The sequence below is a fragment of the Polyodon spathula genome, chromosome 11 (assembly GCF_017654505.1).
Source record: "Polyodon spathula isolate WHYD16114869_AA chromosome 11, ASM1765450v1, whole genome shotgun sequence".
Taxonomy (NCBI): domain Eukaryota; kingdom Metazoa; phylum Chordata; class Actinopteri; order Acipenseriformes; family Polyodontidae; genus Polyodon; species Polyodon spathula.
This window is the reverse complement of record NC_054544.1, coordinates 39,373,489-39,398,341: the sequence shown is the minus strand read 5'-3', so window position 1 is coordinate 39,398,341 and position 24,853 is coordinate 39,373,489. Positions and strand designations below refer to the sequence as shown.

Below are 24,853 nucleotides of genomic sequence, written 5' to 3'. Positions count from 1 at the left end.
TTTAATGTAATAGTTCATCATTATTTTATCTTCATTATTCATCATACAAGTAGCCTCAGGATCATCACGTGTATCATGACCTGCATATCGTGATAGGTATCATTACGTGACAGTAGTGCATTGTTACACCCATAGAATTAGAATACAGATTTAGTGTTCTGATCTAGCAGGTCAAGAACATCCCAGACAAAGTTTACAGCAAGTAAAGTAATTAAAGAACCTAGAGAATGACTCCAGAACCATTCTTTATTTTCTCTCAACCAGCATTCCCCAGTGCTGGCCATTACCAGAATGTCATTTATTTTCAGTCCAGAATTCTTTTCTAAGTACAGACTACTGTAATTGCTCGTTGTCTACAGTTTGCAATGGTTTATCCACCTTTTTAATATTCACAAATTAAAACAATAAACCCTGGAGAGCCTCAGTCTAGCTTTATCTGCCCATTTCTCCATTCTGTAGGCCAAATCTATGCAGCTTTTCAATTGTGCTTAAAAGTAATGTGGCAGCAACCTTGTTTATTTTGACATCCCAGACAGTCCAGGAAAGAGCAAATAAAGCTCGGCAACTGAGCCGGATTAACATTCTTTTAAAATGACATTTCAGGAAAAAGAATTCGATGCAATATCTGGGAGAAATGCTTTGTGGCGCATTTTTTTTTTTTTTTTTTTTTTTTTTTAACTCTAAGCATATCTGATGCAATCATGTGAAAGAAAGAAAGCAAGTGGGCATTAGGTCATATGTGTGCATATTTGAAAAACACAGTTCATGGTGCACTGCTGGGAATTAAAAATAACTCATTTCATAGCAGTTTGAGCAAGCTAGGTTGGTATGTTTTTTAAGATATTCAAAGATTTCAGATTTAGACATTTAAATCCAGTTCATGTCCCTCCCAAAGAGCTTTAACAATACTTCAAAAATTGTACTTACTTTTAAAATGCAACACAGGATACACAGTTCTCATTAACTTTTTTAACCATACAGCAAAAGGTGATATTTATGGTAATCGGAAGTTTAAAAATGTAAGGTCACTGAAAGCTCTCCTGATGAAGAAAACAAATTTCTCTGCCCATTTCACAACCGAGTGACTGAATTTTTCCCAGAATTGGCATTTCTTGCATAAAATCAACTGGAATAGAACTGGAAGGACTAAACATGTATTTGTGATCTTCTATGATGAATTGCAGTGACATGCCTTGGTTCTGTGTTTCTATCTTGGTCACACTGACACAGATCTGAGTACAGTTTACTGTAGATACTTCAGTCTGACTCTCGAAAGAAGTTGGACATAGATTTATATTTTTGCCTTATAGAACATTTCTGAATTTTGTGTTTTTATTGTTATTTTTATACTTTTAATTTATTTTAATACCACACAGCATGTAAAAAGAGTCATTTTTTAACTTCAGTGAATATAGTTTCTGAGTAACCAATAATTTGAAGCACATTTCCGGAGGGAACATATTTTTCCATAAATAAATATCACAGGCTTTAAATAAATGTACATGTTGTAGTACTGCAATCTTAATTCATGTTTAATTTTTTTTGGTTTCCCCATGTTGAAGACACATTTGCAGTTGTCTAGTTCTATAGTTTTTCACTTATGGGGGGGGGGGGGGGGGGGAGACACATCCATATCTCTTTCAAGCCACTAAACTATAAAATACCATAATTAAGTTTCCTATCTATTTTATAACACATATGATTTGGCAGGGCAGCTTCCCGAACTCCATAGAGTTCACACAACTTTTATAAAATGTATACAAATTTTAAAACAAAAAAATCATGCATGACAGGGATATAGATATTGGAGTAAATGTAAACCAGTGCATAATAAAGTATGTATATTTGCATGCATTTCTGTTGATTTAGCAATTCTCAGAATGATGTCCTGTACATGATTAGTTGATTTTAATGTAGTGTGTACTTTACTGCAAACTAGAATCTTCTGCTGCCATGGGGGTGATTCTATTCGTAAGTTTGCTTTCTAACATGAATACAATTGTGTGACCGGGAGCATTGTTTTCAGCTGAATAACTGAGACGTCGGTTAGGACTGCAGCAAGTGGGTCAGAAGAATGAACCCTGGATAGCTGAGGCGTATCGAGCTTCACAGTGGTTTTCAGTACAGCAAGCAACACTACTGTCTCAATAATAAGAGCTCTCTTTCAGACAATTTTTTTTTTAAATCTGTTTTGTCGTGACTTGAGGTCAGGGGTCATTCTTTGCAAAGAAGGAATGCTCATGTTCCTTTAGGTACTGGTCACACTCCAGTTTGAATATTTGAATATGTGTGTGACTGCCTGTCAGTTTCAGGCAGAGTAAACCTAATTTGCAGCTAAACAGCATTTTATATGCCGACTGCTGGCTGATATGGGGGTGGAATCTCTATCGAACTGTAATTGGGAATTGGGAGCTGTATGGATGTATTCTTCCAATGAATATAGTTTCAGAGCAGCCCATTATTCAGTGCAGATATCCAAAGGAAAGATATATTTCCCTAAAAAATAATCGCAGGCAGATCAAATAACTTCAGAATGTCCTTAATTTTTTTTTTTTTTTATATTTCTCTTCCCGTTTTCTGCAATGAGATCCCTTTTCTCCAAATCAGGCTTTACCTGGCCTTTCTGACTGAAGCAGTCTCTCTCTCTCTAAATAATTTTACTGGAATGAGGAAGGCTGTTCATTTCTGGCACTTAAAATTTTCCAGACAACCTTACAGCAGCTCAAAGCCAGGTAAAGAAAAGATAACTCTGTATTGGAGTAACACAAACCAGACCCACTCAGAATGATGGGAAACCTCATACAATAGTAAAGGGAATGGAAAACATCAATTCAAATGACAATTGGCACTACTTCCTTTTTAAAAAATTAACAGTTCAGACTCTACAATTAAAGGAATATACAGGAGGTGCCTAAGAGCAACTTCTTTACAAACTTTGCTGAGAAGCTTAACTCAAGCTTTTGCATCCTGCTTCTAAAGGGGTTATAGCCAAGGTTTAAAAAAAAAAAAAAAAAAAAAATTCCTTAATAGTTATTCTGGAACAAATATCAAATCCATCTACAGAAAAAAAATAATATACTTTTGATAGAAATAAATGGGGAACATCTGGGTTCATAATAAAAAATAGTCTTCCGCTATTCCTGAGACCACAATCCATTTATCTTGTGACTAAGTCTCATACTTACATTGACCAGAGCAGAACAGAGCTAATACACTCTTATGTCAGTCACGTACACAGACTGCCATATTCCAGCAAACTCACTGGGTTTGGTCATTTATTAATGCTGATGGCCCGTTTAGCTATTCCTGCAGCATTGTGTAATGTGCTCCTTGATTTAACTAGCTTCATTTTAGTGGGTTTGTATATGTAGGTCAAAATGTGGGAGTCCAGCTCAACTTTTTCTATTACAGATGTCTTCAAAAAGGCACACTTAATAATCGGGAGTCAAACTGGCATTTGTCACAGTTTACCAGTGGTTGGATATGATTTTGAATAAACATATCTACTATCATTCCTCCAGATATATAGATAAAAGATGTATACTGTAGGAGAGATATATAGGCTACAGTGTGAAGTAGATCTGATTCCGTTAATCCTAAGAAAGTAAATGGACACTGGAGTCTATTAAACTGATTGTAAGGATATGCATTCTGTAGTTAAGTCAAATGACAAAATGTGCAATATTTGAATATTTAAATGTCACAGGTGTTTAGATTAATTAAATAGACCCTGCTGTCTGACCAGGGTGATAAATGTAGTGCTATATACAGTAGTAAAACCATTTGTTGTTTTTGTTGAAAAAAAAAGAAAAATGAAACATTAGACAGCAGGTTCATTTAAATTTGCATGAAGGTTGGCTGTAGCGGAGGTCAGATTGCCCTCTGCTTTGAAAATATTAATCTTTGCCTGACTTGTCTGAGAAGTCATTTGCCGATTGTCATAAACCATTTCTTGGATTTAGAAGTCTCCTGTGGTCTTACAATATGTTGACACAACATTTGCTGATAAGGTAAGAATAAGCTTATTTGTAATGGTGAGAGAAATGCACATGTATTGTCTCAAAATATGGGCCTACTGTGTTCACGTGGTGAGGTGGGCACAGGTGAGTACAGATAAGAATCGCACGGACAATTGCAAACAGGTGCAAGGGTGTTTATTGAAGTTAATGCGGTGTCCAGAGTCTTCTGGTCAACACCTGTAAATAATAAAGGATGGAAGTGAATACAGCGGCGTGTATCACTTTGTAAAAATCCCACGGGTTTGACCCGCAAACAAAAGTCCAGTTTTTACACACCAGCATTAAACACAAAACACAAACACAGTTCTTAGTGACAGTGAATAAGTGCTAGTGGTGTATTACAGTTCTCTGTGAAATGCAGGGGTGAAAGTGATGTCTGGGTTTATGCTGGCTTTCACTTAAGTTCCGGATCGTGATACTGGTAGTCTATTAAGAAACAGGCAACAGTTAACAAACAAGACAGAACTCACGGTTCACAGTACAGCAACACAATCCATGTTGGTTAAAACACTAACCATTTACCAAGGAACAGATCACTTACACTACGCCCCCTATTAATACCCTCGCTCATGACCCCTAGGTTAACGAGCGCATCCACTTCTCCAATCCTCGGATGCCACGCCGTCTCCAGTCGTCAGAGTCATTGAGCTTGGGTGCCGTAGCTCTGCCCCCTTCCGAAATGACCGACTTTCACCTACCTTAGGGAATAAATTATCATTCCATTTAGTTAAGGGTACTCTGATCCTTTTATATACTGCCCTCACAGATCGGGAAGGAGCTCTAACACCAAGAATTATTCGATATCTGTCACACATGTTTTTGCTGGTGATTTTATCTCTGGGGATCTCGTATGGTAGCTTGTAATGCCAGGTATGTTGTCTATATACACTATCTTACTACATAGTTTTTTAGAAGAGTACTGCTTATCCAGTTGCAAAGAAAATTGGTTTGAAAATTTTATCTCAAGTGTCAAAACTTCAATATCTCTACTTTTTTTCCCCCCTCTAAATAGTTGGTGTCATTTTTGGGGAGAATTGCTTTCAATTCTAGTTGAAAGTATGATGCCGTGCCTCTCATCTTACAGGGCCCTTGTAGAATGTAATGTGTGTGTGTGTGTGTTTTTGCTCTGACAGATGGACATTGGTGAAAAGAACCAGTCTGGCACTATTTTAACAAGTTTCATCAATCTTACTGTACAGTTCTCTATTTTTTTTTTTATTTTTTTTTTGACATCTCAAGTATTACAAATTATAGGGAGGATAATGATTTTGATATAGGGTCCCTTTCAACAGTCACTTTTTCAGTTAAGCACAGCACCTGAGTTCACCTGATAAAAAAACAACCCTCTGAAGCACTTGCTTTAGGACCTTTTTTTTAAATGAGGTATCCTTTAATTTTAATTTAACAAAGGGTCAGTATAGGGACTTTAATGAAATGCAAACTTTCTGTTTTAGTTTGAGATTTATCAGTATACACACACACGTGTCTGTGTAATGTACTGTACATGTAGTATTATCTAATCCCCAAACTGTAAAATATGATATGTGTGTGTTTTTTTTTCTTCATTTTTTTTAAACAAATTGTATTAATGAATCTAATGGAGAGAGCTGTGTTCTGTATTAGTGTAGTTTTATTCATGGCATCACAAAAGCCCAGGTACCTGTTCCATTCAGCCTGTCAAGGGGGCACGACTAGACTGGGCAAGGGATTATCTATATAAATTATGAATTTGCAACAAAAAATAATAATAATAATTAAAGTTTGCTGCTAAGGGTCTTTCATCCAGTCAGAGTGCACGTTACGCCGCCTTTTCTCCACGACACAGAAAAAAAATGTGTTCATGACATCAGCAGTGCCACTAACATTTTACTGTGCTGCATTTTCCAAATCGGCACGCTTGACTTTACCTGCTTTAGAAAAGTCATACCTGAGGCACCTCTCAAAACTTCATTCAACTGCATAGTCCATTTAAAGCGGTGACATCACAATCGGCCACATACCACTTAATGGTATTCTCTTCAACTACCTTTACCCTCTTATAACGTGTGTATATTAATAAAGCAGTATATACCAGAGTATGGTGGGTTATAGTGACGCTCGTAGTTTTTGTTAGTTCTTTTGCAACATTTTGGAGACGGTGTAATGCTTATTGTGGTTCTCTATTAAAACAAGTTACATCCTAACAATCACAATCCAGCGTCAGAATGGTGCAGTCTGAACCTTTTAATTGAACAGTGTGAGGAAATCGGTTTGTTCTCCTGAGACTATGACCTAGTTTGTCATTTGTCACATGATTGCACATGTTGTTTTTTCTCTTCTTGCCGTTTGTGTGAATTGTGGCATCGATGTCTTGAGTGAGTCGGGAGCACCTATTGTTGAGGGAATGCTGGGGCTTCTGTTTTTAAGGCTTTCGAACATTTCTGAGTGTGTTTATGTTTTAAATCCATGATTGCAGAAAAGCCTTGTGACTTTAATTGGACAATAATGTAAAAAAAGATTGATCCTTTTAAAAGCCAGTTAATGACTGGCTGGAGGGTGTACTTTTATATTTCCTGAGGCAATGCCAAGGGCAATGTTTGTGCCAGCTGTCATTAATTTGCCTGAACAAAACTGATCCTCTGTTAAATAGCATTATTTCGTATATCCATGAAATATACGTGGGAGAAAAGACTCTTCATGGTCCGAAGCTAATAATAATACATCAAGTGACCCATGATGGTGGATTTGACAATCCTCGTAACAACAACAAACAAATCTTTCAATTAGGAATACAGCAAACGGCTGTTTGATAGCCCTCATAAAAGTTCAATCTTCCAACCCTGTGCTCACATTGGGAACATTGTGCTGAAAGGCACATACAGTTGTATTGATGGTTAAATTGTTGTGGATTACAAATGAAGTTCAAAAGCACAGAAGGCTACTGTGTGTTCAATTGGGATTGAATTGGTGCTCACAAGTGTGTTGACTTAAAGTATACCATATGTGACCTGAACCTCCTCTTAATCGTTAACCAGTCGGGACTCGTACTACTGCTGTGTTTAAGCCAAGTTTATTTTGTTTGATAGTCTGGTGGATATTTGAATATTCTTTCATTTTTATTTAGCTGAAAAAGGATTGTCCTCACATCATTAACCCTCGGACAGTATTATATTAGATTGTTGATGCAGACGAATCCAGGTGAAAAATGTAATTAAAGTGATTGTTATTTATAAACTTGCATGGATTGAAAATTACTGTAAAGCATACGTTGTCATAGCTTTTTAAACTGTAACTAATTTTTATTGTAAAGACACTAAGCATTTGTAAGCATACAGTACTTGCTAAAATTATACTTCTAAAGATGATTTTAATCTACTTTGGCATTTGAGTATCTGCCTTAGCCCTTTTGTCAAGATGCCATCTTTGATCCATTTGGGCTCCCAGGAGACATGCTGTTTTGGATTATAATTGTTTTATTTCGATCCGGTGAATTAATTGACACACTTACGGTAATACTAGTTAAAAAAAAAAAAAAAAAAAAAAAAATCAGCTGGGGAAATTATGTATGAAAGCAGGTTTTGAAGAGCCAACATACTTTTTTTAATGATGGCCTTTTATAAATGTTAAAGAGGAGAAATCTTTCAGGGCCCTGATATTTACAATGCTTATGTTTTGTGGTTCGTAGATATGCCAGGGAGAAATGTTACAAGTGGCAAAACAGGAAAGTGGTATTGTTGGTACTTGGTGCCATAGGTGGGACACTCTTGCCCCATATGCTGTAAGGTACCATCCTCTTCATCTTGGTTAACTGCTGCTCCTATGCCTGCCAAACTTCTTAAACAATACATTGTGTGTTATTGAATCATCATACTTACTTTCCATGGTGCAGTATATCGTAATGTAATAAAATTGGGTATCGTTATGCATGAGCAAAAGCATTACATATTGTAGCTACTTGTAGTTCACCAAATGGTTCTTGTAGGATGCATACATGTGATTTTGTAGTTGGGATGAATACACTCTCTGCCTGTCATTTAGCTTTTATCTTTTTGCCCTTTATACAAAGTAAACCATCATTAACATATAGGTTATCTGCATGTAAAGAATAATGTCATGATCATAGTGTATTTTAACACCCCGATTTTGTGAACTGGTCAAGTACTGTACACTTGAAATGTTTTGAATCTTTTAAAATGTCTGGCCAGCAGAAACACACCGAAGTCTGATCAAAAGTAAACCTTTTTGATTTTCTATTTGTGTGCATATGGAAAAAATTGTCGGCCGTAAACCATCTTACACAACATTTGAACCCACTTATATTACACTGCAGCTTATCAAAGGTTGTCCATCAACAGGGCATCATTTTGGAAAAGGTTACATGCAAGGTCTTTCACATCCAAGTCAAACATATGGTATGCCAGCTTTCAATAGTTTCTACCAAACCATAACTGAAGGATCTTTGTTTTCTTTCTTTTGTGAGAAACAAACAAGAAGATGAAGCACTCTACTTAGCTTGTAGGTACAGTAGGGTAGTATTTATTGCAGTGCTGGGCCAAATAGTATGATATTGTGCCAGCTATGGCTTTAAAAAAATTTAATCATATGCAAGTTATGATTGTCAGGTTACAAGTAGAATGCTGTATCTTTCTTGTTTGCATCTCACAAAGGAAACGGAGAACAATCCAAGGTCTTTTAAATGGTGATGGTTTTTAGACAGATTAAAATCAGTCAGGGTTTTCCATTCCAACTAATCTTCCCTCCTGTCTTGTTTTCATCAAAGCTTCCTTTATGTAGCAAAGGAGTGCCATTTGAGATGAATATCTCTTATGAACAAGGACATATTTTTACTCAATGCGATCCCTGGGGCGAAACTTTGAGGAATGTGTCGTGCTGGTGGTGGAGGTCTGTATATACTGTATTGCACATGTTTTTGTTTGTGTGTGTAACTTGCAAAGAAAATATACAAAATGAAATTTGCTGGTTGCATAAGTATTCAGCCCCATAAGTCAGTACTTGGTAGAAGCACCTTTTGCCGCAATTACTGCTATGAGTCTTTAGATAGGTCTCTGCTAGCTTTGCACAGCAGCATGGTGAAATTTTTGCCCATTCTTCACGGAAAAATTGCTCCAGTTCTGATAAGTTTGTTGGGGATCGTCGATGGACTGCAATCTTCAAGTCTTGCCATAAATTTTCAATTGGATTCAAGTCAGGACTTTGAGTGGGCCACTCAAGAACATTAATTCTCTTCTTGTTCAACCACTCCAGTGTGGCTTTGGCTTTGTGCTTCAGGTCATTGTCCTGCTGAAATGTGAATTTCCTCCCCAGTTTCAGTCTTGGCTGACTCAGACAGGTTTTCCTCAAGGATTCGCCAGAACTTTGCACCATACATTCGCCCCTCTGTCCTGACAAGCTTTCTAGTCCCTGCTGAAGAGAAGCATCCCCATAACATGATGCCGCCACCACCATGCTTGACAGTTGGGATGGTGTTGTCTGGGTGAGATATACACACCCATTTCCAGCTGTGATGAAACTTACTCAAATAGATCATAAATTGGTGGTACTGTACACTGTTTAGTATGTCTCTGTCTGCCACACATACACTTTTACCTATACGGTATTTAGAGAACCGCTTGTCCAATTATGTTTTAAAAGAGCATTCTTTTGCACAAGTATCTAACTGTATGGAGACACCTTGTCTGTCTCTGTATATCACAATATGTTTTAGATATACAGTATATAGAGAAGAGCTTATTCAGTTGCGATAAACCTTGTCTGGGTATGCTTTTAGCACAAGCTATGGATGCTAGTCTGGGAGTACTAAATAAAAATCCATCTGCATTTAGTCAAACATTTGTTACAGATTTTGCAGCCATGGCAGGGAATGAATGTCGCTGACGTGACAAACAGCTGCATACATTTGTGGTGATTGCTGCTCCCCGCAGTAGAAGCAGCGCTTTGTGGAGAGCACCCATTGGCATTTTAATTGTTTCAGTGGGAATAGTGAATTAGTCCAATCAATACCTACCAACCCTCAACTGGGTGTCTTCACCTGCTTGTTGTGAAGAGCTCAGTCCAAATGATCGGTTCATGTAGCTTGGGAACAAAGTATTCAACACTACTAGGACATGCCGCGGTTTCATAGTTCAGTCGCATTAATGGAATCTCCTGATTCCTGCCATTTTTCAATAACGTGCTGGTTTTATACTAATGCAATAGCCCTGAACTAATCTCAGAACATTTACACACAATATGAGTTCTGCTAGCTGGCCATCAGTGAAAGATGGTGACTCAGTCCTCAGTTAAGACTCGCGTTTACTCTGCTAGCCATTTTTCACAACAGCATGCTCTGTGTTTGACTGATGAAATGAGGCTAAGCTTCTACTCAGTGGACTTTGAGCTATTCTCTAGGGACCCACTTCCCTTTATGTTATTTGACAGCCATAACACACAGAAAAAATCTGGTATGAACTATTGTTGCATCACTTTCCACAAGGAATAGGCTGTTGTAGTGTATGCTGATTTCTCAGGTAAATGCAGGAAACAGAAGCACACCACTGTCATTCTTATTGCATTTCATAGAAATTGTTTGGGCACACTCCATAATTTGTCAAGTGTGAGGTATATTTTGTATACTCTTAAAAGAAATCGAGGGTCTGAATGTAGCGTCTTTGTGCTGGGTGGACCCTCTGGGCAGGTTGAAGTTGGGCTTTTTATTACATTTCCACTTTGGAAACCATCATTTTACTGCAGCCCCAGGAATTGAGCTGTCATATAACCTCACTTCATTACCCACAGATTACCCGTTGTCTAATAAAAACTAAAGCACAGTAGTTTAGAAATAGCAAAGGTATTTAAAAAGGGATGGGGATATTACACTGAAGTTTACTGTATGTACAATTGTAGTACAGTCCTAACAAACTGGATATTAAGATCCATTGCTCATATTTGATGGTACCATGTTTTATATTTGCTGTATGCATTGAGGTGAGAAGTTTTAAAAAGATTTGCTTAGTATTACGGACCAGGACTAATGGTATCAGCAGAAATATCCACTTGATTAGCACACTATGTACAGTACATGGACTGGGGAGGATTGTGACCTGTTTTGAGATGTAATGAGGGGGTGGGAAGCTCTGTAAACCCACAGAGGCTTTGCCCATCGATTTTCAAGCAACTGTGCTTTTTGGTTTTGTTGTTTTTATTTATTTTTTCACCTGTGCTTGCTTCAAGATACTTAATTACTCCCCTAAAAAGCCTAACACAAGGTAATGTAATTAGACACCTGCGATGGGAGTACTGCTGAATTAGTTATTTAGGTGTGTTGTGTTTTTTTTATATATAAAAAAAAGGTTCTGAATTAAAGGTGTAAAAATACCAAATCTTTTTTTATTCTATTTAATAATTTTTTAGTACATGGAGGCTGGACAATTGCGACCCCTGTAGGGCATTACCATCACAGTGACAATTCACGTGACACCAGGTTTGCAGTAAAATAACTTTCAAGGGGTGTTGGGTATTATTTCAATGTAGGATTTGGGGATTTATTTTATAAAGCTCTATATATTGTACACATCTCTGAATATACCAATTCACTGCTCCAAAAAATCTGTTATAATATTTACAATGATTGTTGTGGGGCACTTGGGACTTAATTGACAAAAACAATGTTAATAATAATAATCATAATAATCATTTCATCTTTTAAAACTAATCGACAATCCTGTAATTAGATACAGAGGTTGAAGAATGACTTATTGATTCAATGTTCTGATGAGGAGCGGGATAGATTGAGCTGAAGCAGATTGCTTTCAGTGACGTTCTGTCCTGGATTTTATAGCAAGGGATTACCCACGCTAATGTGCATGAACACTAAGCGTTATGTTTTTGCTCATTTGCAGCCTCTTCTACTTTTAATAACTCCTCCTGTACCTCTCATTGTCCCAACAGGGTCGCCATGTCAAGACGGGCCAGCTTGCTGCCATTAAGGTCATGGACGTCACTGGGGTAATATTTCTCTTGCTTTTGTTTTTCCAAACTGCATCCATCTTTTCATTTCTATGGTGGTGTAAAGATGATATTATTGGTGAATTCAGTAATCCACAATATGTTTTGAAAGGATTAGTCTGGCCTGCAGGGTCAAATTAAAATGTGTTCAACCTACATGCATAGTAACTGCATCCTGGTCAAATTTAACATGAGTGCTTTTTTCCTCCTTGCCTTTGTATGATATTTATATGCAATCATTCAGATGAGTTGTGTGTGACTGTGATAGGGCTCAAGCCCCTGTATATTTACTGTTCTAGTTTGGTAGGGATAGGGTTAATACTGCCTGGGCTTTATTGTAAATAGCTGTGAGATATTTAAAGACACAGTACCTTTTATTTGATTAACATTATTATTATTATTTTGTAAATAAATATACAATAGAGGTGCGTAAACTGCCTCCTTTTGCCTGTACCTGCTATTTTTCCAGCTGTTAAAGGCTGCAGAACCTCGCTGCCCGTTTACAGTGCTGTTTCTGAAACATTCAGTTTCATTGTTTGGTTTTTTTTGTTTTTTTTTCGTATTACCTGGGAATGGGCTTTTGGATTTTTTTTGTTTTTTTAAAGCCCAACTCCTTATCATAGTTGCCATAACTTCCAATAAACGTGCAGTAGAAAATACAGAGTTCCACTTCAGAAAAACACAGCAGCATCACTGAGGGGTCAAACTAAAGGGACGCGACTGGTAGACGGAGGGAATATCTGCGTCACTAACTGGAGTGAGCAAGTGCAATAGCAATTAGAAGTTCTGTCAACAAAAATAAATAAATAAATAAATAAATAAAAATAAAACACACAAGAGCAGTGACAATGGTGGCGAAGAAGCCAACAGTTTAGTCTTGCTTTTGCGCACAGTCCCTGTTTCAGAATGCGATTAAGCATATTTAAATAAACTGTTTTTCCTTTGTGCCTGCATATTCAGCATCTAGTAGTAAACCCACAGCCTCGGATGAGACTTATTCACACTGTGATAAGTGCAGTCAGTTCAAAGCATACTTAGCAGGGGCCAGATTGCTCAAGTCTATTAGTCATTTACCTAACTAAACCACGACTGGTGTGAGTTTCTAAACCTGCAGCACTAATAAAAAGTAAGTATTGTTTTTTAATCATAGTCCTTTTATAAGAGTTACTTTAAGTGCAGATTATCATTTGGTGTTGGGCTTGCATAACTAATTTAAAAAGGGTAAAATGTATCTGGAATTGATTCCAATGACCTGAGGTTTCATCTCTTGGCAGTGTGTGGAGGCGTATAGGCCTTCCATACGCTGATATCATGCTGAGAAAAGACACAGCATTACCTGGCTACTGTATGGGAGAGTTGTCTTGTCCCTCATTAGTTCAACAAATTCATCAACTGGGCTATGCTACATTAATTTTCTGAAGGCAATTTTATACACCAACACTTCCACCTCCCCCAAATGCACAAATACCCCCCCTAGACGATTTATTATATTCCAAATAAAGGGTTTATCCAAGTAAGCATAGTGTGTATCAAGGAAAATATTATTTCTGTCTTTGAACATCGTGCTTCAGGTGAAATCATCATCAAAAGATACGGTAATTAATAAAAGCAAGACAGGTTTGCCTTAGAGGCTGAGATATTGTCATTTAGTGACAAACTTCAAATTATAAGCTCATTTCAGGTAAAGAACACATAATTTGTTGTAATTGTTGTAGTCTTTGGCAAGTGTCAAAACTGGAACGTCTTATAAAGCCTGTGTTACACTTATGCTACTGTTGTTTTTCTAACCTTTTTGAAAATCTCACTCTTCTTTTTTTAAGTTTCTTTTGTATAACCGTTTTGTACTTCACTTTATAATCCCTAGCAATATTTCTTGTATCTGCTGCCTGAAAATTGCAAAGGGAACCGAGATTGTCTGTAACAAAGCCGCATTAGGCACTGATGCAAAGCAAGAGGACATATGCATTGGAATGACCTAACTAGACAACTTTAAACGTGTGTCACTTAAATTCAAAAATAATACAGCTAATTATAAAATAACTACTTGTTTAATACTAAATAGTATTAAACTGATTAGGTACTTAAGTGGTTCACAATTGCCAGTTCTCGCTGGAGTATTCCTTAAAAAGCTGACAGTCAAAAACATTAGTCTGACACTTCTCCAGGCATTATTACCAAAACCATCCTTCCAACACCCCTTGAGCAATAAGAGCCTCCTATATATTTAGTTATAGTACACTATCATTCCGATTTTCGCTGACATTATCCAAGATGCTCTTTAGCACATTGCCAGCACCTGTACAGTACCATTTGTTTGTCTTTAAAATTACACGTTCATATGTTTATCCGACCTGAATGAAGATGTCTATTTCTGGAAGAAAGTTACCTTAACTACGTCATGTCCTTTGTAACAAGTCTCAAGTACAGTGGTTCCCAACGGGAGGAGAAAATACATATTTTCCAATAGCCCATTAAACCAGTAGGGTTATTTTACATGCACACGTTGACTTCTGTTGTACTTCGTATTATCTTCATTTCTAATACCCAGTCTTAACAGTGTGTACAACAAAAGGAGTTTTACTGTAAAGAAAATGTAGCTATCTAGAGACTGTGTATGGGTTCTTAGTCAGGCTATCTAACGTCATGGGAAGCTAGCAAACAAATAAATAAGGAAAGGTAAGAACATCTGGAATTATAAAGAATTCAATGTTTAAAATGACAATAAAGGCCTTGTTTACTGGTTTGAAATCCCAATAAAACTCTGATTTAGAGGGCGTTACATGTGTAGTTGACCTTGCTAGTGACTCAAGCTCTTGCATTCCTAGCTACCAGACAGTAATGCCATCTAATCAAATACAGTAAGATCTCCTTCTGCTTCACTAAGCCTGGATGTCTTTTGTAATGGAGACACCTGCTCCTGCCTAAATAGACACACTTCTTTCAGCATATTCAAGGTTTTCAGCACTAGAAGCTTTTGCAGTTCAGAATTAAAACCTACCCAGTATTTTTATCAGTGGTATCTTGCACAGATCAGGATTAAACATTTTATCAGAGTATAAATCAATAGGGCGTTACTTCCTCTGGACCCAACAACCTCAAAAAGACCTTGTACGATAATATGTTAAATGCTGATGATGAGAACATTATTTCTTTCCCTTTGGTGATGTGTTTAACTTTACATGCAGGTCTTTATTTGGATGACTGGATTTTTATTGATGCATTTTTTACTAATGTTGACTATTGGTATCCAGTTATCTGACAAATACATGATTTAATGCACTTTGATTTTCTTCTCTAAAATATTAGTTCCCTTAACCATGTGAATATTTGCATTTGCTATGCAGTTATCTATCGGCACACTCGTTTGAAAATGAGTTTCAAATCTAATTGTGTGATTTGTGGTCTATTGGAGTCCCTGCTTTTTTTAAAAAAAAATGTATTACCTGCTTCCGACCCGGATGCGTTACCTCAGGACTCGACTCGAACCTGCAACCCGTTGCAACACCGTCTTCTTATCCGCGACCTGACCCGACCCGCATACATCAACTGACGCTCTCACATTCACACTCAGATATATCTACCATTCTCCACAGATTGAGTTTACACAATAGGCTAAACAGTGTGGTAGTTTTCTCTAGTGGTCTAGGTATATTTTAACATTGTAACATATTAACTATCTCTACTATAAAATATCTCTTCCTTTCATGTCACCAGTTGACAGGGAGCTACACCTGTGCTTTCGCAGAGATGATGTACCAGTTTCGTGGCTGTTGTTCACAAACACGATGGCAGGTTTTACAAGCAACGGATCCAGTCGCACATTTATTATTTTAATTCGCTATGATTCCAAAATAATTTCGCACCTCTGATTTTACCTCTCAAACTACATGATACAAACCCTGCGCTGTCTTTTGTTTCACCTCGTTCACAAACATTTTTAATATCACCAAGCACACATGATAAAAAGATCTTGCGACATGTCAAACAAGCAAGATCAGCACTGCTTAGTCTTCACAGGTAGAGGGTAGTTAAATATGTATTCATATTGAATCCTCTGCCTTCCTTTTTAGACCAGTGATAAAGGTCCCAATTGGTTCTGATGTCTATGTGTTTTGGCCTTCGTCAGTGTTGTGGATACACATTTCATTATTAATAGCCAAAGTCCATCCTTTGACTCTATGCCCTTTTTTTCTTCTTGGAAACCTAATAAAACAATTCCGTTGTTGAAAATAAATTAGCCAATTTAGTAAGGCTTCCATGTTTAAAAAATGTAAATGCTATAAACTTAGCAGTACCATTTCCTTTTGGGCGCTGTCTTTGTCACATTTACAAAAGTGCAGTGGAAAACAGTCCCCCCCCCCCCCAATTAAGAAAGCTAAACAGAAATGAGTAAATTAAACTGTTCAATTTAAAAAGCAGCATATGAATAACATGCACAAATAATTTAGTGGCTATCTCGGAGTTTAGTATACATGTTTAGTGAATGGCTAAAGTATTGCAAGAAGTAAACTAAATGGATGCATGTACTCTTTTAATCCTGACACCTCTAATAACTGCAAATGTATGTGAAAGTTTCAGGATGCAGTGGGATGTGAAATTCCATCGGTGACGCCAACAACCTTAAGGGGCACCACAAACACATTGTTTGGTTAGGATTTTATAAAAGAAGCTGTGGATCCTTCTGATGCCAGTCACCTGGTGGTCCCCTGAATGAATGATTTAAATTCCCACATTGTCCTAGTATCCTGCCTGGTGTAGGTGTACATGCATATGATCATTGCATTCACTGATCTGCCATAGTGAAGCTGTGTTCTGTACTTTTGAATTCAAAGTCAACCCTAGTTTACTGATAATTGGTCTTCCAAAATTGCGTCAAAAGTAGATTAAAAAAAAAAAAATGCTTGAATTGAAGTTGTTGGCAGTTAATTATGCTAATCCTGCAGTCTGATTTGCAGGTATAGGATTTTCATGAATAGTGAAAATTACACTCTATAGCATTTACACTGATGAGATTTGCTGGTGATCATACAACTTGGAATGTGTGTAATGCAGTCTAGTTTACAGTGATTAGGTCTGCATTGTAAGTTCATTGAAGATGTCCTTTGCCTCATGTTACTGAGATTACAGTATCTGAAGGAGTAAGCAGATAGTGCTGGCTTTTTACTTCTGTAAAGACACTTTGGCTGAACTGAGTGGGGAAATGTCCCCCATGCCTGAGACCTACTAAAGCAAAAAAAAAAACTGTAAAAATGTTCAAGGTTTTTTTTTTTTTCCTTTTTTTGGATTGTCTATTGCAGGCAGCTAGATGTTTACAACCAAAGAGCAGCTCCTAAACTCAAATCACACAGAACATATACAAATTAAAATGAACTTAGATTGCAAGCATGATGTAATGTTAAAGTGCCTAATCTTGTTTAATGTAGTGACGTATACTATTGAACTGTGTCTGCATCCATTTTTATGTTCATGCTCACGTTGCACTTGTTGTGAAAGTCTTCAGAACTGATTATCTAGCACAAATTATAAAGAATATCCAAATCTAGGGATATGTGTAATTGATGCATTTTAGTTATTTAAATAAATGTAGTTTGTTTATTTATTTATTTATTTGTTTGTTTTAGTTTAATAGTACTTCTTAAAACAAGTTCATCCAATATGTGACGGTGTCTCTTATAGATTGAGAAATGACACCCTATACACAATGTATTAATTTAGATAAAGTTCACATTTTTTTAACATACTCTTGTTTCACAGACCCTTATAAGCACTAATCTCGGATTGCCTTACCTTAGGTAGCATTGGGTAGTCATAGATTAGTCCTTGTGTCATGAAACCAAACTTGAATACAATCATTTAAAACACATGCTTGGGCATTGTAGCATATTGAGCAGCAACTAAACAGCTATGCTATAAAGGCTGGTACCTTTTTAGTTTTACTGTTTTAATTAGTCAGCCATGCCTCTAATTAAAGTGTTTTTATATTAATGCATGATAACAGGTAATGATGCAAATGGGATATAAAACATTAAAATGGCACCCTTGAGAAGGTGCCAGTTTTAGTCCAGTACATTCTGTATTTATCTTCGAAGATGAATTCTGCTCTAATCTCCTCCCAACTCCTCTTTGCTTTCTCCTACAGGATGAAGAGGAGGAGATCAAACAAGAAATTAACATGCTTAAGAAATATTCTCACCATCGAAACATTGCCACTTATTATGGTGCTTTCGTTAAAAAGAACCCCCCAGGAATCGATGACCAGCTTTGGGTATGTATATTTTCTTACCATTTGCTTTTAATCTACGTTAGAGGAGAAGGGTATATAACTTGGTCATTTTACAAGTGCGCGCCATCTTTTAATCTTTACAATTAAGTTATTTAAAGAAGACTTTAAAAAATGTAAGCAAAGTAGACAAAAGAACCTTTTAAAATGAGCACAACGGCACAAGAGGCCCTGCATAGCATCCATTACAAAAAAACAACTTCTGATGCAGCAAAGCGTCCCCAAATCATGACACTCCCATCGCCGTGCTTGACCGTTGGTATGAGGTTCTTACGGAGGATTGCAGTGTTTGGTTTTCGCCAGACATAACGGGACCCATGTTGGCCAAAAAGTTCCACTTTTGACTCATTTGTCCAGAGAACACTGTTCCAGTTGAGGATCATCCAGCTGCTTTTCGGCAACCTTGAGACAAGCTTTCATGTTCTTCTTGGTGAGCAGTGGTTTCCGCCTTGCTACTGTGCCATGAATCTCATTTTTGCCCAGTGTCTTTCTGATGGTGGAGTCATGAACACTGACCTTAGCCGAAATGAGAGAGGCCTGCAGATCCCTGGATGTTGTTCTAGGGTTCTTTTGCGACTTCCTGGGTGATTTTATGCCTTGCCCTTGGAGAGATTTTGGCAGGACAGCCACGCCTGGGAAGATTCACTACTGTCCCAAACTTTCTCCATTTGGACAGTATGGCTGTGACTGTGGTTTGATGAAGACCCAGAGCCTTAGAAATGGCATTGTAGCCCTTTCTAGACTGATAGGCATCAACAACTTTTTTTTTCCAGAGGTCTTCAGGAAATTTTTTTTGATTGTGGCATGACGTGCCTCTAGAACCTGTGTGCTGACAACTTCACTCGGATGGCAAAGGCCAAACTTAGTAAGATTTATACTGGGCAGGGCTGGCCCAAATCAGGCCTGATTGTTAACCGAAGTATTCAAACAGCTGACCCTAACTATAAGTTTAATTTTGTTGAGTTAACTAGGGGGGGCAATAACTTTTTCACACCTGAAAATTGCATGTTTGATTACCTTGCACATCAAGCAAATGAAAGAAACACTTAAACTTTGGTGTCATTTTTTTATTTTTTTAAATCTCAGACTCCCTCTATTTACAACAACAACCCACCAAAAGATCTGACCAAATTCAATGTGAAAAATGCAAAAATGCAGAAAATCAGACAGAGGGCAAATACTTTTTCACGGCACTGTGTGATTATACACAGTGCCTATAGAAAGTCTACACCCCTTTGGACTTTTTTCATATTTTGCTGTGTCAGTGCCTCAGTTTCATGCATTTAAATGAGGATTTTGTTTGCACTTATCTACACACCATACTCCACACTGTTAAGGGGGAAAAAGTTATATATAAGAAATGCAAAACTGAAAGATCATAAATGGGATAAGTCTCCACCCCTGAGTTAATACTTGGTGGAAGCACCTTTGGCAGCAATTACAGCTGTGAGTCTGTTATGATAGGTCTCTACCAACTTTGCACACCTAGATTTGGCAATATTTGACCATTCTTCTTTACAAAACTATTCAAGCTCTGTCAGGTTCCTTGGGGAGCTTTGATGGACATCAATCTTCAAGTCATGCCACAAATTTTAGATTGGATTTAGGTCGAGGCTCTGACTGGGCCACTCAAGGACATTTTACCTTTTGTTCCTTAGCCACTCCAGTGTAGCTTTGGCTGTGTGCTTTGGGTCGTTGTCATGCTGAAAGGTAAGCTTCCATCCCAGCAGAGGGCAGCAGGTTTTCCTCGAGGACTTGTCTGTACTTTGCTCCCTTCTATCCTGACAAATGCGCCAGTCCCTGCTGATGAGAAACATCCCCATAACATGACGATGCCACCACCATGCTTCACAGTAGGGATGGTGTTTGTTGGGTGATGTGCTGTGTTGGGTTTCCGCCAAACATAATGCTTTGCATTTAGGCCAAAAAGTTCCATTTTAGTTTCGTCAAACCACAAAACCTTTTGCCAGATGGTAACAGAATCCCCTGAGTGTCTTTTTACATACTTAAATGGGATTCAAGGTGGGCTTTCTTGAGTAATGGCTTCTTTCTTGCCTCCCTACCATACAGGCCAGATTTGTAGAGTGCTTGGGATATTGTTGTCGCATGCATACTTTGACCAGTCTTGGCCATAAAAGCCTGTTGCCATTGGCCTCTTGGTAGCCTGTCTGATCAGTCTCCTCCTTTCTTGGTCATCCAGTTTGGAGGGACGGCCTGATCTAGGCAGGGTCTTGGTGGTGCCATAACCCTTCCACTTCTTAAATCGTCTTGACCGTACTCCAAGGGATATTCAAGGCCTTTTGATATTTTTTTTATACCCATCCCTTGATCTGTGCCTTTCAACAACTTTGTCCTGGAATTCTTTTGAAAGTGCCTTGGCGCTCATGGTTGAGTCTTTGCTTTGAAATGCACTATGAGGGAACCTACAGGAACTGCTGAATTTATCCTGAAATTATGTGAATCACTACAATGGGTGTAGACTTTCTACAGGTACTCTGTGTATGTGTGTATGTATGTATGTGTGTGTGTGTGTGTGTATATATATATATATATATATATATATATATATATATATATATATATATATATATATATACACACACACACACTGAGTGTACAAAACATTAGGAACACCTGCTCTTTCCATGAAATAGACTGACGAGGTGAATCCAGGTGAAAGCTATGATCCCTTATTGATGTAACCTGTTAAATCCACTTCAATCAGTGTAAATGAAGGGGAGACAGGTTAAAAAAGGACTTTTAAGCCTTGACACGATTGAGACATGGATTGTGTATTTGTGCAATTCAGAGGGTAAATGGGCAAGACAAAAGATTTAAGTGCCTTTGAACGGGGTATGGTAGTAGGTGCCAGGTGCGCCGGTTTGAGTGTGTCAAGAACTGCAATGCTGCTGGGTTTTTCACACTCAGCAGTTTCCCATGTGTATCAAGGATGGTCCACCACCCAAAGGACATCCAGCCAACGGCAAGCGAGTGGTCAAAAACGACTTATTCATGAAAGAAGCCAAAGGAGGCTGACACGAATTGTGCAGAGCAACTGACTGGCTACAGTTAGTCAACGGACAGTCCAGTCCAACATTGGTGCCGAAAGACCCATAAAAGAATGCACAACTTGTCGTACCTTGATACGAATGGGGTATGGCAGCTGACAGCCTAACAGAGTTCCACTTCTTTCAGCAAAACACAAGAAACTGCGGTTGCAGTGGGCTAAGGAACAAAAACACTGGAGGATTGGAAAAACATTGCCTGGTCTATTGAATCCCAGTTCCTGCTGTTTCACGCTGATGGGAGGACTAGGGTATGGGGGAAACCACATGAGCATCCATCATGCCAAATGTCAATATTGCAGGCTGGTGGTGGTGATGGTATGGGGTGTGTTTTTCATGGCACACATTGGGCCTCTTGATAAAAGTGGAGGAACGTTTGAATGCCACAGAATATCTGAACATCATTGCCAATCAGTGCATCCCTTCATAGCAGCAGTGTATCCATCTGCTAATGGATTTTTTTAAGCAGGATAATGCCCCATGCCACAAGGCTAGGATTGTCCAGGAATGGTTCCACGAACATGACAGTGAATTCAGCTTACTGCAGTGGCCTGCCCAGTCACCAGATCTCAATCCAATTGAGCATCTGTGGGGTGAGATGGAATGAGCTATTTGGAGTACAGATCCACTACCAGCCAACTTGACACAACTGTGGGAAGCATTAGTGTCAACATGGGCCAGCATCCCTGTGGAGCGCTATCGTATAGTCCATGCCCTGACAAATTGAGGCTGTTCTTAGGACAAAAGGGGGTGCAACTCAATATTAAGAAGGTGTTCCTAATGTTTTGTACACTCAGTGTATAACACAGACACAGAGCGCCAACAACTGATACCTTAGGAAGCCTCCATGCCTGTATGAGCAATGTAGGCTTTTAAAACCAAGCCGGTTACATCTTCAAAATATTAGTTTGTATAACTAAATCATTACTCTAATGGGTAATCTGTGGTACTCCATTGCTTTTGACCAACATTTTATAAAGATTTGTTTTGTCGCTACTACCATATCATGTTTTTTCTAATCGTATCATTTCTCCATGCCTGTATGAGCAATGTAAGCTTTTAAAACCAAGCCGGTTACATCTTCAGGCCACAGAGGAGCATAGTGAAGGATTAAAAATGCAGGAGGGCTTTGTTGTGTCTGTCAAACACCCTGCCTGCAAGCTGGTAAAGCATGACAGAGCATTGCTTGAGTTTCACATTGGACAGAGTGGGTGTGTGCTGGCCAGCAGGTGCACTTTATCCTGAGATGTTTATGGTGGCATTTCAGGTTTTGTACTACATTTTGTTCCACTAATCTGCTGAAGGAATATGTGTACATTTATTTTTAACAGAGGGCAAGAGCTCCCTCTTATATTTCCAAAGATATTTCTTGAAAGTAGTTGAATCCCTCTGTGGAAAAATGTAATGTTAATTCATTTCTGTAATACATTTTAACATTTTGTATTTGAGTGTGTATATAATACGTCTTGTTACAGTAGTGACAATGCTTCTTAATTAAATGCTTTGGGCACTCCCTTATTCCTGTTCAAAACAAACAAGTTAAAACAGGATGTATCTATCAAAATATTAGTTTGTATAACTAAATCATTACTCTAGTGGGTAATATGTAGTATCTATATACTCCATTGCTTTTGACCAACATTTTATAAAGATTTATTTTGTCGCTGCTACCATATCCTATTTTTTCTAATCGTATCATTTCTAACAGGTGACCCCATCTTTCTGCAACGGAATGTCAGGAAACAAGAGCCTATTGGAAACAAATTATCATCCAAATATCTAATATGATAGATTTCAGAAAGACTAGCTCTCTTTAATATTGAGACCCGATATTTCACTTTTTAAGTGAATCTTTTATGGATGTCAAGTGATATGCAAGTAAAGACTCCCACTCGTTTTCCAGTGTGCAGTATCATGTTTAACACTAAGAATGATACAAGGTGCTGGAAGAGGTTTTGAGGTATGTTAATCCGTGCAGACGTTAATATTTTGCTCGGTTGGTCACTGAAGTAGGCAGTGGGATGTGACGATGCATCATTTAAGTTCCTCCCAATCGTGTTCAATTGGATTGAGATCCTGACATCTGTTGTCCTCTTCAAAGGTGTATCACATGTTGTTTGGGTGCGCTTTATCTGAAACAATACAGCATTCGTTCAGCCTTCTGAGGTAATAAAGGGACCCAGGGTATACCAGGAGAACTCAAGTCCAATTGGGTTGATGCTATTAATTTTAAACTGGGATGTTTTAAATTGAATATACCTTGCTTCGCACAGTTTCTCTCAGCGAGTGTGAGGAAGTGTTTCAGAATGCCATATTCTGATTAACTTAATGTATCTCTGTTTGTTTACAACTGGAGGCCTTTCTTTAGCTAATTCCATGATAAATTGCAGCACACCCAAACCCCTGGTTTCAGACTACTTCGAAGCAGGTGAAAATATTGCAAATTCAGGCAGCAGAGAGACTGGTGGTAGATGGGTGAATGCACTTGGGATTTTCTGCCTGAGTTTTACTGCTTCAATGAAAGGCAATTCACTTCATTGGAATAATTCAATTTTATACGATGGAAAGGCAATACGCATTTTGAGGTTCAAAGACTGACCGCAGCAATTTTACCCTGTATGAATATGAGGGGGAATAAAAGCTGTACAACCGAGACAATGCTGAATAGAAGCTCATGATAATACTCTATCTTGTTTTTTTTTTTTTTTTCCCTGCATTTTTTTTAAATTAAAGTATACTCCCAACGCTTTTTATGTAGGCTTTGTTGAAACATTGTATTATCCCAGAGTGATTGAAAAATAAATTGTACAGTCTGCTTTGACAGTGTTAGATAGCTTAGGAAAGGCTTAATTACTAGACCTAAAAGATGGTATGGGCATGAAATACTACAGTTAACTATTTCCCAGTACATCCCGGTACATCTAATTACCTATTAGAGAGAGGTGAGAAATGATCCTCATGAGTGAAATAACCACAGGACTCTATGAACATTCATGGTATCTTCTGCTTATATATGAAGTACACTGTTTGGAAAGAAAGTATACATAAACCTATATGTAACTGGTAATATCGCAATCAGCTCTCCCCAGCTTTCAAACTCTGCTTCTGCTTTGCAAGGTGGTGTAATATGGAACACTGTGATAAACCCAGTCATTCTGGATTTCATTGAATGCAAGAGAAATTTAAAAATAAAATAGGGCCAGAGAAATATTTACTCAGAACCTCTGGATTTTACAAAGTTGTTAGATGGTAGATATCTCAAGACTTATTGTATGAATACCACTACTAAGAAACTCTTTAAAATACAATGACCGATGTTTCTTTTCAACTGAAGACCAAACGCTTTGACAAGTCTTTCAATTGAAAGACTTCCTTTTGTAATATCACCACCCACATTAGCCTGTTCCCCTACAGCTTCTGATCTCTGTGTGTGTTTTCATTGATGTAATGTGGATTGCGAGGTCAACTGGTGTTATGACAAACGATTGAAAATTTAAAAATATCAT

At 37.9% G+C, this 24,853-nt stretch overlaps 1 protein-coding gene across 10 annotated transcripts in view; it reads left to right on the top strand.

Annotated features, from left to right (window-relative positions):
* The window catches only part of LOC121322909 (TRAF2 and NCK-interacting protein kinase), a 141,594-nt gene that overhangs the window by 47,491 nt on the left and 69,250 nt on the right, over window positions 1-24,853 (top strand). For all 10 annotated transcript variants that reach the window (XM_041263500.1, XM_041263499.1, XM_041263493.1 and 7 more), the window contains exons 3-4: window positions 11,946-12,002; window positions 18,142-18,267. In XM_041263500.1, coding sequence (XP_041119434.1) covers window positions 11,946-12,002; window positions 18,142-18,267 — 183 coding nt within the window. The remainder of the gene's footprint in view (window positions 1-11,945; window positions 12,003-18,141; window positions 18,268-24,853) is intronic.